This window comes from Podarcis tiliguerta, assembly GCF_965153285.1.
Source record: "Podarcis tiliguerta genome assembly, chromosome: W".
NCBI lineage: Eukaryota > Metazoa > Chordata > Lepidosauria > Squamata > Lacertidae > Podarcis > Podarcis tiliguerta.
This window is the reverse complement of record NC_139552.1, coordinates 8,780,030-8,793,935: the sequence shown is the minus strand read 5'-3', so window position 1 is coordinate 8,793,935 and position 13,906 is coordinate 8,780,030. Positions and strand designations below refer to the sequence as shown.

The window sequence follows — 13,906 nt, the reverse complement described above, 5'->3', positions numbered from 1 at the left end:
TTTTCTTATAAGAAAACATCTGATGACAGTCAGAAAGGGTATTCCTATTAAACCGGAGGAATAAGCAACTCATGCTGACTAAATATAAGCTCATTTCTGCATCTGTATATTACACACAGGAGACAGAGTGCAACTTAACTCTTTAACACCAACCTTTTTCTCTCATATCTATTTAATTCCATCCCATGTAGAGCAGATGGGGGGCTTGAGAGAGCAGGTACCAAGACACCGCTTAGGGGAAATGTAAGTTTCAAGGGTAAAAGGTAAGATAATAGCCATTTATCAAAGTTAGTTTGAATAGTACTGAGCTTGATACCGACTTTCTGCCCTTCCTCTTCCTTGGAAAAATATTTGTCACCTCATTTACCTGTACTATATCCAAAAAAAAAACCTTAGGTGTGGGGTGAGGTAAAGCCACTTGGGGTTGATTGGTGTAAAATCCAGAGCAACACTGTTTCCAGCGTCAAATAACTTCCACCTTATGCCTGTTTACTTTTGCTTTGTTGCTTTACTAAATGATCTGTAACCCCCTGCCTCTGCCATACCTGCTTAAGGTATGTGAAAGTGTTCAGCAAAAAATGCTGTGACCACACTTTATTTATTCCTCTTCAGTTATGAAAAATATGGGAAATGATTAAATATAAAAGCAATATAAAAGGATATTGCATTCAGAACCAAGGAATCTGCTGAGCACCTTAAAGACCAACAAATTCACATCACAAGTTTTCATTACCTAAAACTTGCTTCAGCAGATTTATCGAATGAAGCAGGCTTTTAGTCCACACAATCCTAGGTTATTGCTTGTTGGTCACCAGACAGCTTCAGCATAAATACACCATTAGCACACAGGGGATAAGATCTGTTAACTTTTACATCTAAGAAGGACTGCTGCTCTACTTGTGAAGTGGCTGGGGTCACATAATAGGCTGGATGTACAACTGGGTTGACCTATTGAAGCAAATAATCATTTTAGAAAATTATTTTTTCCTGCCCCAGTTATTACACAAGTCAACCGGTCAATTAATATTGGTTTTTATTAAATCTGCATACAGAACATTAATGCCAGCATACAGATGCAGAATTCAGGTATGAAAATTCTCAATCCTCTTCCACTGCCCAGAAGTTCCCAGTAAGTCAAGATGTATCCATTGTTTGCACTGTCTCATCTGCCACTTCAAGATCCAAGGGTGTAACTTTCGTATAGAGCACACCTGTAGTTCCCCTCTCACAGCTGTATCGCCCTTGCCTGTTTGAGGGTGGAGGGGGAGAATAGAGAAGCAATTATAGAGAGTAATGTGTGTCTGCCAGAAAACCCACTAACAAGGGGGGCAGATGGAGATTGAGATATATACTTAGATCTAGTTGCTGTACTGAGTAAAGTTGCCCTTTTCCCAAATAGAACACAGCAAGTTAATCACCCACTTCTGACTACCACACAGAGGAAACAAACCACAAGGCCCTGAGTTACAAGTCACAACAAGCCAGACTCCAGCTTATTTCCTCTGCTGCAGGGCAGTTAGACATGGGCCAAGAGGGAGGCATCTGTACACATAGATTAAAATACAACTGTTTAATGCTGCATGTGAATACATTATAAGACAAAGTTATTGGAAAGGAAGACTCCATTTTGGAGCAGAAAGTCAAGTTAGAGCTTCGACCCCTGCCAAGAGCACCTCATTCTGTATTTGTAACCCATATCCCTCTTGCACTATGGCTTTTGAAGAACCTCTCCTGGACAGAGAGAATGTCAGTGCCGCCAGTTAGCCCAGTTGGAGGCTATGAGTGGAAACCCCAGGTGACCTTTCTGGGAGTTGTGGATTGCATTAGGACAGTGACCCAGAAAGCTGATTACAACAAGCCTTTTCTTTTTACAGAAGGTTACAAGCACAGGGAAAGTGGCTCCTGCAAAGACAGGATTCTTTTTCAAGGTCGGTAAGTAGTATGTTCCCAAATGGTCCTTTCTAGTCTTTGAAAGACTTGTTATTGCCCACGTCCTAGGGCAACTCCAAGAATAACCTGGTTCACGGAACAGAATGGAAAACTGCACAGCAAAGTGGCTATTCCCTTGCAAACAAAAATTGAAAGTTCTTACTCTTCCCTAGGTAGAACACAGGCATCTTGGTTAGTAGCCCCTGGTAGCCTTAACCTCTCTTAAAAGTAATCACTGCCTCCTGTGGGAGCATGTTCCATAGTTTAACTATGTGCCGCATGAAGTACTTTATATATCCTGATTCTTCCAACATTCAGCTTCATTGTATGTCTATGAGTTCTGTTGTTGCTGAGGGAGAAAACCTCCCTAGCCACTTTATGTCATGCATAATTTTATAAACATCTATCAGGTCACCTCTTGCTTGCCTTTCCCGTGAACTTAAAAGTCTCAAAGATATCAACCTGTTACTCCACCTTGATCATTTTGGTTGCACGTTTCTCAATTTTTTCCAACTCTACCCTTTTAAGGTGAGGGGACCAGAGCCATTTATAGTATTTCAAAGGCAGTTCCACCATAGATTGGTATAATGACACAATGATGTTGGCAGTTTTATTTTAAATTCTTTTCCTAATGATCCCTAGCACGGAATTTGCCTTTTTCACAGCTGCCACACACAGAGTCAACATCTTCATTGAGCTATCGACTACAAACCCAAGGTCTCATTCCTGATCAGTCACTGCCAGTTCAGACCCTATGAGTGTATATGTGAAATTAAAAAAAAAAATTGCCACAAAATACATCAATTTACACTTATTTACACTCAACTGCCTTTGCTCCTTTGCCTCCCTTTCACTCAGTTTGGAGAAGTCCTTTGGAGCTCTTCACAGTCTCAAATTGTTTTAACAAACCTGAACAATTTAGTATCATCAGCAAATTTGGCCACCTCACTGCTCACCCCGAAGCAAAGATAGTTTATAAACAAGTTAAAAAGCACAGGTCTCAATACTGATCCTTGGAGGTCTCCGCTTTCTACAGCCCCACATTCTTTTCATATGGAGAACTGTCAATTTATAAGCAAGTCCCCATTTATGTGCAATCTATATGTGCACGACTGCACACACATGTGGTGCCAGGGACCCAGAAGAGGTATCTGGAAATGGGGAGCAGCGTGAATCCTGGCTCACAAGGACACCCACCCCAGGGCTCTGGGGAGGTTCTGCTCACAAGCCAGGGGGCGGCAGGGCTTGCTCAGCTGATGCGCTGGGAAGAGGCAACTGCAGCTGCCAGGCAGGGAGGCTGAGTAGCTCAACAAAGCCCTGCTGCCACCCTTCAGACTCATTCATGAGTAAACCCTCCTGAAAAGGTTGTCTTTTGGCTCTGGGGTTGGTCTCCTCACAAGCCACCAGGTGCTCCCCATTTTATGCAATTTTGCGTATGTGTGCAGGGGCCCGGAATGGAACTCCCACATAAATGGGGAGCCGCCTGTATTTCTACTCTCTTGGCTTCCTGCTATCTAACCATTTCTGATGTGCAGGAGGGCCTCTCTTCATATTTCATAACTGCTAAGTTTATCCAGGAGTCTTTGTGCTTGTCTCTCGAAAAACCATTCGTTCCTATTAAAATGAACTCACTCCACTTTTGGAACTAGCAGACTTTCTCTTAGGCTGACAACTACTTCAGGCAGAACAATTCTTGTTGCATTTATTTTTCAAGAGTGCGTTTTAATTATCTAAGCTAGAACAGTGTGCAGCCTCAACAATTGGGATATGATTACCTGTAACATTTCAATTACAAGTGTTTGCACTCTGAAGGCATAATCTGCCTGTTCCTGGTACCTGAAGGTTTAACTCTCTTGTCTGTGGAAACAATTTAAACAGGGACACGCTCACCTTTCCCCTTTTTTGTTGGGCATATCGTAGAGACGGAGAAAATCCAGCTTGTTCTTACTGAGGATGCAAATATCAATGTTACTGCCAGAGCCCAGATCGTTGTATATGCCAGCTGCTATGGCGTCTCTCACAAGCTGTTTGGCTTCTTCCTCCTAGGAAAAAAATTCAAAGTGGGTATCAGACATTTGCCCCCCTTCCTATATTTCCAAGCAATTGCACAATGCCAGCCATCAGCCTCCATTGGAGTAATCATCTCCTGAAGCAAAACTTCCATAGAAACCAAATGCAGGACAGGATCTGTTTGCAAGGCCCAAGATCCTTTTGGTAGAACCTGTGCAACTGGAAATATTGCTCAATTCAAATAAGCAATGGAGTGTATCCATAAATGCTGTAACTATTCCAAGGAAGAGAACATCCAAACCAAAATCCACTTGGAAAAGCAAGCAGGGGAAGGAGGGAATTTTGATCTAAGGGATGAGTAATTTGTGGTCCTTCAGATATTTTTGGATGTGTTCAACAGCTGCTGGGAGTTGCAGTCCAGCATCATTATCCATATATGGTGCTTTCTGCAGAGGCCCCCAAGAGTCTCACAGCTCAGTTGTGACACAGGCAGAGAGGTCTGCATTCTGCTTGCCTCATTTGCTTCCACTGAACAAAATGACTGTTCAGAACACACTCAACCTAAGCTTTGTCCTGGTTCAGAATTAAAAGCAGAAACCACCCTCCTGTGAAAGATGGGCTTCCGGGATTTTTGTCATCAAATACAAGTCCTTGGACAAGCCTCAGACATGTTCATGTGACCCTATCTCAGCGACATTCCTCAGTTTAGAAAGAAAAAAGATGTACTGAAATAAGCAAACATAATACTTGATACTACCAGAAAAACAGAGGCATTCTTCCTCAGACTGAAAATACAGCTGCTTGCCTGCTCTGTGCCAAATTCAACACTATTTTAGCATGCTTTCAAAGCCATTTTACATGTTTAAACTGATAAAACCAAACTCCACTTTACTAAATCAAGTACCACCTACCACCATCAGGCCCATGTAACATTTTTAACATCCATTTTATTAAATCCTATTAATTAAAGAAACAGTTGCATACGAGTGGAATATTGTTTTTGCTCAAGAATGGCATTGTGAAACATTGCTCAGGAAAAACTGGCCCTGCATACATGCCACATATGCTAATTTCTACCACCGAATGAAGTTCTTAAAGCTGCAAAACAGAGGTGTATATTGAATGTGCTGACAGTCGCAGTCTTAACGATGGTAGCACAAATGACACAGGGCAATAATTAATCTAAAAAAGTACCCTAAAAGTTCTGAGTATATAAAAGGAGCACTTCCTCCTTTATGGTTACAAAGCCCAAGCTAACTGGGAATATCCTTCTCTGGGGCCCACGGCTGCTCCTTAAATGAGATTACAGTAAGAGTGATGGACTGTAATACAAGTCAGCTGTGACAAGCAGCCCTTTATGGAGCGCTCGGCTTGCCTCCATTGCTACATCACGCAATGGGTCCCAAGGCTCCAATGTGCTCCTCCATTTACCGCCACATGACAAATGGGCAGCACTTGTAAAAGGCACAAAGAGGTCTGGACCAGCCATGTAAAGGTCACCACAGATGTGCCAAACTGCTGGAGGGGGGCACAGCAGACCCCCAAGTTCATTAAACTGACCAGTAATGGATCTCTCAAAATGTATCTGAGGAATTGAACAGTAAAGGCTAAAATAAATAACTCAGCATGAAGGCTCATCCGAAATGCTGTTTGATAAATTATTTATAACTGAGGACATTGTTTGCATTTAATTTTGGAGCTACTGATCATCCACATGTCATAGACCAAATGGAGCAAACAGCACACAGACCTAGTGGTAGGAGGAAAAAATCCTTAAATAAGAGACACAGGGGAATGATTAATGGACTTCAATGTCTGTACACTAATGCGCAAAGCATGGGAAATAAACAAGATGAGCTTGAGCTCTTGGTACAGCAAACTAAATATGACATAATAGGCATCACTGGAACCTGGTGGGATAAGTCCCACGATTGGAATGTAATAATGGAGGGATACAATCTATTTCAGAGAAACAGACCAGACAAGAAAGGAGGAGGAGTGGCGTTATATGTCAGGGATGTGTATACCTATGAAGAGATCCAAGATTTAGAACCTCAAAGCCAAAGTGAGAGCATTTGGGTCAAAATTAAGGGAGAGAAGAATAACAGTGACCTCATTGTGGGAGTTTACTATAGATCCCCAAGCCAAATGGAGGACATAGATGATGCCTTCCTGGAACAGATGGCCAAGCATGCAAAAGGAAGGGAGATAGTAGTAATGGGGGACTTCAATTACCCAGATATTTGTTGGATGTCAAACTCAGCCAAGAGCATAAGGTCAAACAGATTCCTCACTGGCCTTGCAGACAACTTCATTGTCCAGAAAGTGGGAGAAGCAACAAGAGGAACAGCCATTTTAGATCTGGTCCTAACCAATGTTGATGACCTGGTTAGTGAGGTAGAAGTGGAAGGATCATTAGGCGCGAGTGATCATGCTCTTCTGAAGTTTACTATACAGCGGAAAGGAGCAGCCAAGCATACTAGGACTCAATTTCTTGACTTTAAGAAAGCCGACTTCATAAAACTTAGGGAAGTGCTGGGTGAGATCAGGGAGTTCATGATGGCTGGGAGTTTGTTAAGAGGGAGATAGTAAAAGCACAACTTCAGGCAATACCAATGAGACGGAAACATGGAAGGTGCCTAAAGAAGCCAGGGTGGCTATCTAAAGAACTTTTAACTGAGTTAAGATTTAAAAAGGATGTGTACAAAAAATGGAAAAGGGGGGAAACCACCAAAGAGGAATTCAAACAAATAGCCAGCACGTGTAGACACAAAGTCAGAAAAGCTAAAGCACAGAATGAACTCAGGCTTGCTAGAGAGGTTAAAAGCAACAAAAAAGGCTTTTATGGGTATGTTCGTAGCAAAAGGAAGAACAAAGAAACAGTGGGGTCACTCAGAGGAGAAAATGGAGAAATGCAAACAGGGGACACAGAAAGGGCTGAACTCCTCAATGCCTTCTTTGCCTCAGTCTTCTCCGATAAAGAAAACAATGCCCGACCTGAAGAATTTGGAGCAAATGATTCAGCAGAGAAAACAGCCCAGAATAACTAAGGAGATAGTACAAGAATACTTGGCTAGTTTAGATGTATTCAAGTCTCCAGGGCCAGATGAACTGCATCCAAGAGTATTAAAAGAACTGGCAGATGTGATCTCAGAACCACTGGCAATCATCTTTGAGAATTCCTGGAGAACAGGCGAAATCCCGGCAGACTGGAGGAGGGCAAATGTTGTCCCTATTTTCAAAAAAGGGAAAAGAGAGGACCCAAATAATTAACGCCCAGTCAGTCTGACATCAATACCAGGGAAGATTCTGGAGCAGATCATTAAGCAAACAGTCTGTGAGCACCTAGAAAGGAATGCTGTGATCACCAATAGTCAGCATGGATTTCTGAAAAATAAGTCATGTCAGACTAACCTGATCTTGTTTTTTGACAGAATTACAAGCCTGGTAGATGAAGGGAACGCAGTGGATGTAGCCTACCTTGATTTCAGCAAGGCATTTGACAAGGTGCCCCATGATATTCTTGTAAAGAAGCTGGTAAAATGCAGTCTTGACTATGCTACCACTCAGTGGATTTGTAACTGGCTGACTGACCAAACCCAAAGGGTGCTCATCAATGGTTCCTCTTCATCCTGGAGAAAAGTGACTAGTGGGGTGCCACAGGGTTCTGTCTTGGGCCCGGTCTTATTCAACATCTTTATCAACGACTTGGATGATGGACTCAAGGGCATCCTGATCAAATTTGCAGATGACACCAAACTGGGAGGGGTGGCTAACACCCCAGAGGACAGGATCACACTTCAAAACGACCTTGACAGATTAGAGAACTGGGCCAAAACAAACAAGATGAATTTTAACAGGGAGAAATGTAAAGTATTGCACTTGGGCAAAAAAAATGAGAGGCACAAATACAAGATGGGTGACACCTGGCTTGAGAGCAGTACATGTGAAAAGGATCTAGGAGTCTTGGTTGACCACAAACTTGACAGGAGCCAACAGTGTGACGCGGCAGCTAAAAAAGCCAATGCAATTCTGGGCTGCATCAATAGGAGTATAGCATCTAGATCAAGGGAAGTTATAGTGCCACTGTATTCTGCTCTGGTCAGACCTCACCTGGAGTACTGTGTCCAGTTCTGGGCACCACAGTTCAAGAAGGACACTGACAAACTGGAACGTGTCCAGAGGAGGGCAACCAAAATGGTCCAAGGCCTGGAAACGATGCCTTATGAGGAACGGCTAAGGGAGCTGGGCATGTTTAGCCTGGAGAAGAGGAGGTTAAGGGGTGATATGATAGCCATGTTCAAATATATAAAAGGATGTCACATAGAGGAGGGAGAAAGGTTGTTTTCTGCTGCTCCAGAGAAGCGGACATGGAGCAATGGATCCAAACTACAAGAAAGAAGATTCCACCTAAACATTAGGAAGAACTTCCTGACAGTAAGTGGCAAACTGTCCTGCACCCTCTGGTATCAACTTGCAAATTAGCATCACGACAAATGACAAATGCATTGTCTGCAATTCTCTTCACATTCCCACTGCAGCGGAATGTGAAACCCCTCTGCTTTAATAGGATGAGGGTGGCTGGTGGGTTCTGTGTGCACATCTCATATGCACTTCGAAATCTGTAGAAAGATACAGTCCAGTCTCCTGCCTCCCAGAGCATTTTGAAACCACAGCTCTAGAGCGCAAGGGTAGACTGACCAATAGACTGCTTTTCTGGACTTAAATTGTGGAAGATTCAGGATCTGTAGTTCAGGATGGATGTGAAATAACAAGGCTCAGATGGGGGTGTTGTGGAGAGTGAAGGAAATTACTGACATAATTATTTGCGGCCAGGCGCCTGAATAATGGCTGACAACAATGCTGATAGTTGGGAGTTTTTGTTTGTTTTTTGACAACTGCTGAAACTTCAAACTTGATCAGGTGCTGGCGCCTCATCAGTCTCATTTAGGCTTCCTGTATGAGTGACTGACACTCAGGAGCGGTGACACGCTGCATATGAATGCTGGCTTCATTAGTGGGGCTGATCAAACGATCAATGCTTTTGGTGAGCAGCTTCAGTAGCACAGAATATTCAGCTGCTGATTTCATTAAGCTTGTTTAGATTCCAGATGCTAATTTGCAAGTTGATACCATAGGGTGCAGGAGAGTTTGCCTTTGAATAATTTATCTGTGATGTGATGGTCTTGAAGAACACCACTGCCCTTTAAAAGCTCTATCAAGGTATTCTGACAATTAGCAAACAAAGGAGCTGCATTAATCTTGACAGGAAAAATATTAATTTTCTGCACATTTTAATGACCATAGCACCAAGATTTTTAAAGTTCTTTTCACTGCATGTGCATCAGCTGTTGACCAATTCAACATTAACACATTTGAGTGGTACAGAGATTTACCAAATATTGTTCAGTCTTTTCACAGAGGAGCTGTCATCATGCAACCTGTTATGCTACTAAACCTTCCAAGAATTTGTGCTAGAGAACACACATCTAAAAAGGGGTACTTCATTCTGACCAAGATAGAGCCTCCCTTCATAGTTAGAAAAGCACACACACAAACAGAATTAAAGCCTTTTTGCCATCCAAACCCACATGCACTTGGTAGTCCATGCTATCTACAGTAGTCAGAGCAGGATACAATTCTCTCCCTCCCATAAAACCAGATTAGCCAATAAAACATTTGTTTTTTTCAACTAGGGAGGGGCGTGTTCCCTGGCTGAAAGATGAAGGAGAAGGAATGTGGCAAGGCTGGAGGGGATCCTCACTTCAATTCTTCCATATAAACGTGGTTATAAGCTGTTTCAAAATGGAAACTTGCTTCTTTCTTCTGGTCAGAGGACAGAGCAAGCTGCTCTGTCTAAAGCATTATTAATATAGTAATGGTGATGATTTCTGGATGAAGAGTGGTATGGAAATGAATAAACCAGTAAAATCATAAATAAATGAAAAGACTGCCAAGGCAGTACAGTCAGGTGTGAAGACCCTGGGGCAAATGGGGCAGCCCCTCTTTTGTGATGCTTCTGCACCTTGACAAGTGACACCACAGGCACACAAAATATTGGTCTTCTCCATTCTCAACACATCCATTCCCAATCAAGAATAAAAGCGAAGAATTGCTGGGTTAGCACTGGCATGCTAATCTGAGTCTTGTGAACTCTGCGAGGGTGACACAGAAGCCTGGCCTATCTAGATGTTCACTGTGACTAAAGTAGCGATATTACCAGGATAGAAGCAGTTAAGATCCAACTCATTAATACAATCACCCATCAAGTAAAAATGTTGGGTTGAAGGTGATTCCTTTCCCAAGAAAAGCTGTCGACTTCAACTGAGTGCTGAGTCACATTTTGCTCTTCTCTGTGAGGATAAATAGAACCTCCAAGAGCAAACACCTCTGGCAAGGGACAGGTAGGGGCTCTTCCTTCCATTACTTTGTACTGGGCTTCCTTCAAAGGACTCAGAAAGCAAAGTCCATTGTTTTCAGACACTCAGAGGCCGTAGCATCAGCTACCACGGCCAACCAAAATTAATGGATTCCTGTTTATGCTCAAATCAGCAGCCAATTAAAAATGCAGCTTGATTGTGTACATGACAATTGTATAAATCAGGTTGGCCTTAAAGCAACTAGAAACATACTATTTCTGCTCCCATTTTTAGCCATTCATTCTGCTGTTTCAACACACAAATATGGTACAGTAGTACCTCTGGTTACGTACTTCCGTTCTTAACCTGAAACTGTTCTTAACATGAAGCACCACTTTAGCTAATGGGGCCTCCTGCTGCTGCCGCGCTGCATGATTTCTGTTCTCATCCTGAAGCAAAGTTCTTAACCAGAGGTACTATTTTGGGGTTAGCGGAGTCTGTAACCTGAACCGTATGCAACCCGAGGTACCACTGAGTACTGAGGATTTCACCCTTGACAAGCTGGGAGTAGAGAACCACTAAGCCAAAAAAGTGACTTCAATGCCAGTCTCCACTTAAAAAAACCCTCAAGGGCACAGAATGTGGCTTTGTGAAGAACATGCACAGACTGTTGTTGTTTAGTCATTTAGTTGTGTCCGACTCTTCGTGACCCCATGGACCAGAGAACGCCAGGCACTCCTGTCTTCCTGCAGTTTGGTCAAACTCACGCTGGTAGCTTCGAGAACACTGTCCAACCATCTCATCCTCTGCCGTCCCCTTCTCCTTGTGCCCTCCATCTTTCCCAACATCAGGGTCTTTTCCAGGGAATCTTCTCTTCTCATGAGGTGGCCAAAGTACTGGAGCCTCAAGCTTCAGGATCTGTCCTTCCAGTGAGCACTCAGGGCTGATTTCCTTCAGAATGGAGAGGTTTGATCTTCTTGCAGTCCATGGGACTCTCAAGAGTCTCCTCCAGCACCATAATTCAAAAGCATCCATTCTTCGGCGATCAGCCTTCTTTATGGTCCAACTCTCACTTCCATACATCACTACTGGGAAAACCATAGCTTTAACTATACAGACCTTTGTTGGCAAGGTGATGTCTCTGCTTTTTAAGATGCTGTCTAGGTTTGTCATTGCTTTTTCCCCAAGAAGCAGGCGTCTTTTAATTTTGTGACTGCTGTCACCATCTGCAGTGATCATGGAGCCCAAGGAAGTAAAATCTCTCACTGCCTCCATTTCTTGCCCTTTTATTTGCCAGGAGGTGATGGGACCAGTGGCCATGATCTTTGTTTTCAGATTACAGACCCAATAATCACCCATATGTTTCACTTTCGCACTCATATCTTAAAGAGCCAGGCACAAAATATCTGGAAACACCAGCATTTGAGGAAACATCCTGCAATTACATCCACAAGGCACAGGTGTCAGACTTGTACTGATTTTTCCATGAGAACATAGGTAAACACCTTTTACAGTTTTGTGTCTAACTCAAGTTTTGTGCATATTTATTAGCACAGAAACAATACTTTGGATAATCCCCACAGAAGACAACAAAGTGACTCTTCAGACTGTTGTGGCATTGCTGTAACTGAAAACCAACCATTAAAGATCATTCAAAGGATTAAAGACTAATAAGCAACCCCATCCTACAAATCACACTATGCTACTATTACAATTACACAAATAAACAGTGGCCGAGTACAGGAGGCAGAGAGAATGTTTACCTCCATGTCAGGCTTGAATTTGTCTTCAAAAACTGCCATAGCTGCCAATGAACCTGAACCTGAAAAGAGCAAGAAGTTTTCATTTTAATTTTCACTCGTGTTACGTCCAATACACCATTATGGTTTTCAAATGACAGAACAGAAAAGGCAATGATGAGACAAGAACTTTACAAATACTCATTTACATTCCTATACAGTGGTACCTCAGGATGCGAAAGGGATCCGTTCTGGAGCCCCGTTCACATCCTGAATGGAACGTAAGACGCGACGGCGCGTGCCGCGTTTTGCCACTTTCGCGCATGATCGTGACATCATTTTGAGTGTCTGCGCATGCGCAAGCGGTGAAACCCGGAAGTAACGCACTCTGTTACTTCCGGGTTGCCACGGAGCGCAACCCGAACGCGCTCAACCTGAAGCACATTCAACCCGAGGTAGGACTGTACATTTGTTTTGCTACTTTAGAGCAGCATCTCTTATTCAAGCTCAATAACAAACAGAGCCTTACTCTGAAGAAAGACAAAGGGGAAAAGCAGGTTGATAACTCATACCAAGATGAGAAGATGCAGTCTCATCCGCAGATGCCCACTAACAACCCCCATGTTCGTAAAGAAGGAGGGGGTGGAGACACTGGATGGAAAGCCCCCGAGGGAGTCTGGATCTCCCGGACGCTGTCCCCAGGAGCGCCCAAGTTCCATTTCTTAAGATGAAAAATTGGATTTATGTTTTGGACATGCTTTGAGCGAGGATGGGGAAATTAATCTGCCAATTAAGCCAGCCACTGAGGTGCCAAAAGAGACGGAGTGGAAGAAGGATAACATCTAAGGTGGTATGTCGGAACGGAACGGAAATTGGGGGGGGGGGGGGGGTAAAGCTTTTTCTACTATAGGACTCAGATTTATTATAATACTTGGCAAAAAAAACCCAGAAAAATCATTTACATCATTTATAGCAAGCGAGAATGAAAAGTTCATATTCATTGATATAAATATGGCTTTAAACTATAAACTGTGTGGAAATATCAATATTATATAATTAAAGATTTTGATCTTTGAATTGTCTGGAAGAAGATAAAAGATTCCCCAATTGTTGATATTAGACAGAAGCAGGATCTCATTAGCTGCTGGAGAGATGCTGGAGAGATGTTAAACATTTTTGGACGGTTTCCTAGAGTGAGTCGAAGAAGTGATGACACAGTTTTAATTTGGAAATCCGCCATGATGGAATAAGACCGAGCTGCAGAGTTATAAATAGTCATAGGGGGAGGTGAGCTCTTAATATTTGTATTTCAAGCATGATTTGGTAAATCTCCCCTGGAAAGGCTAATGTTTGATGCAACCGATCTGGGAAAATTAATGAGCAGACGCCAAGAATTGTTTCATTGGAACTGAGAGAAGATAGGCTGCCAGTAGCGAAAAGATTTTTGGATTGATTCGGCAGAAATACCAGTGGGTGAGGAGATGTTGCATGGACAGAGGGGTATCACACAATTAAATCCACACAGAAACATATGATTTTATTTCAACTCACCTGTGGAAACAACTTGGAGACAGTGAAAGAAGGAAAACAACAGGAAGATTTAAAGGAACTATTAGAAATGACTGGCAAAAGCAGCAGAAACATGAGATGATCAGAGCCCCCCCCCCAAACTCAAGCATTTGTTGTTGTTGTTGTTTAGTCGTGTCCGACTCTTCGTGACCCCATGGACCAGAGCATGCCAGGCACTCCCGTCTTCCACTGCCTCCCGCAGTTTGGTCAAACTCATGCTGGTAGCTTTGAGAACACTGTCCAACCAACTCGTCCTCTGTCGTCCCCTTCTCCTTGTGCCCTCCATCTTTCCCAACATCA

The 13,906-nt window shown here is 42.9% G+C and overlaps 1 protein-coding gene across 1 annotated transcript in view; it reads right to left on the bottom strand.

Moving 5' to 3' along the window:
- Positions 1–1,016: 1,016 nt before the first annotated feature.
- The window catches only part of LOC310668851 (proteasome subunit beta type-7-like), a 33,207-nt gene continuing 20,317 nt past the window's right edge, over positions 1,017–13,906 (bottom strand). Inside the window, exons 6-8 of the mRNA XM_083422205.1 lie at positions 12,062–12,120; positions 3,820–3,971; positions 1,017–1,246 (exon numbers count right to left, since the gene is read on the bottom strand). Coding sequence (XP_083278331.1) covers positions 1,135–1,246; positions 3,820–3,971; positions 12,062–12,120 — 323 coding nt within the window. The 3' untranslated portion in view covers positions 1,017–1,134. The remainder of the gene's footprint in view (positions 1,247–3,819; positions 3,972–12,061; positions 12,121–13,906) is intronic.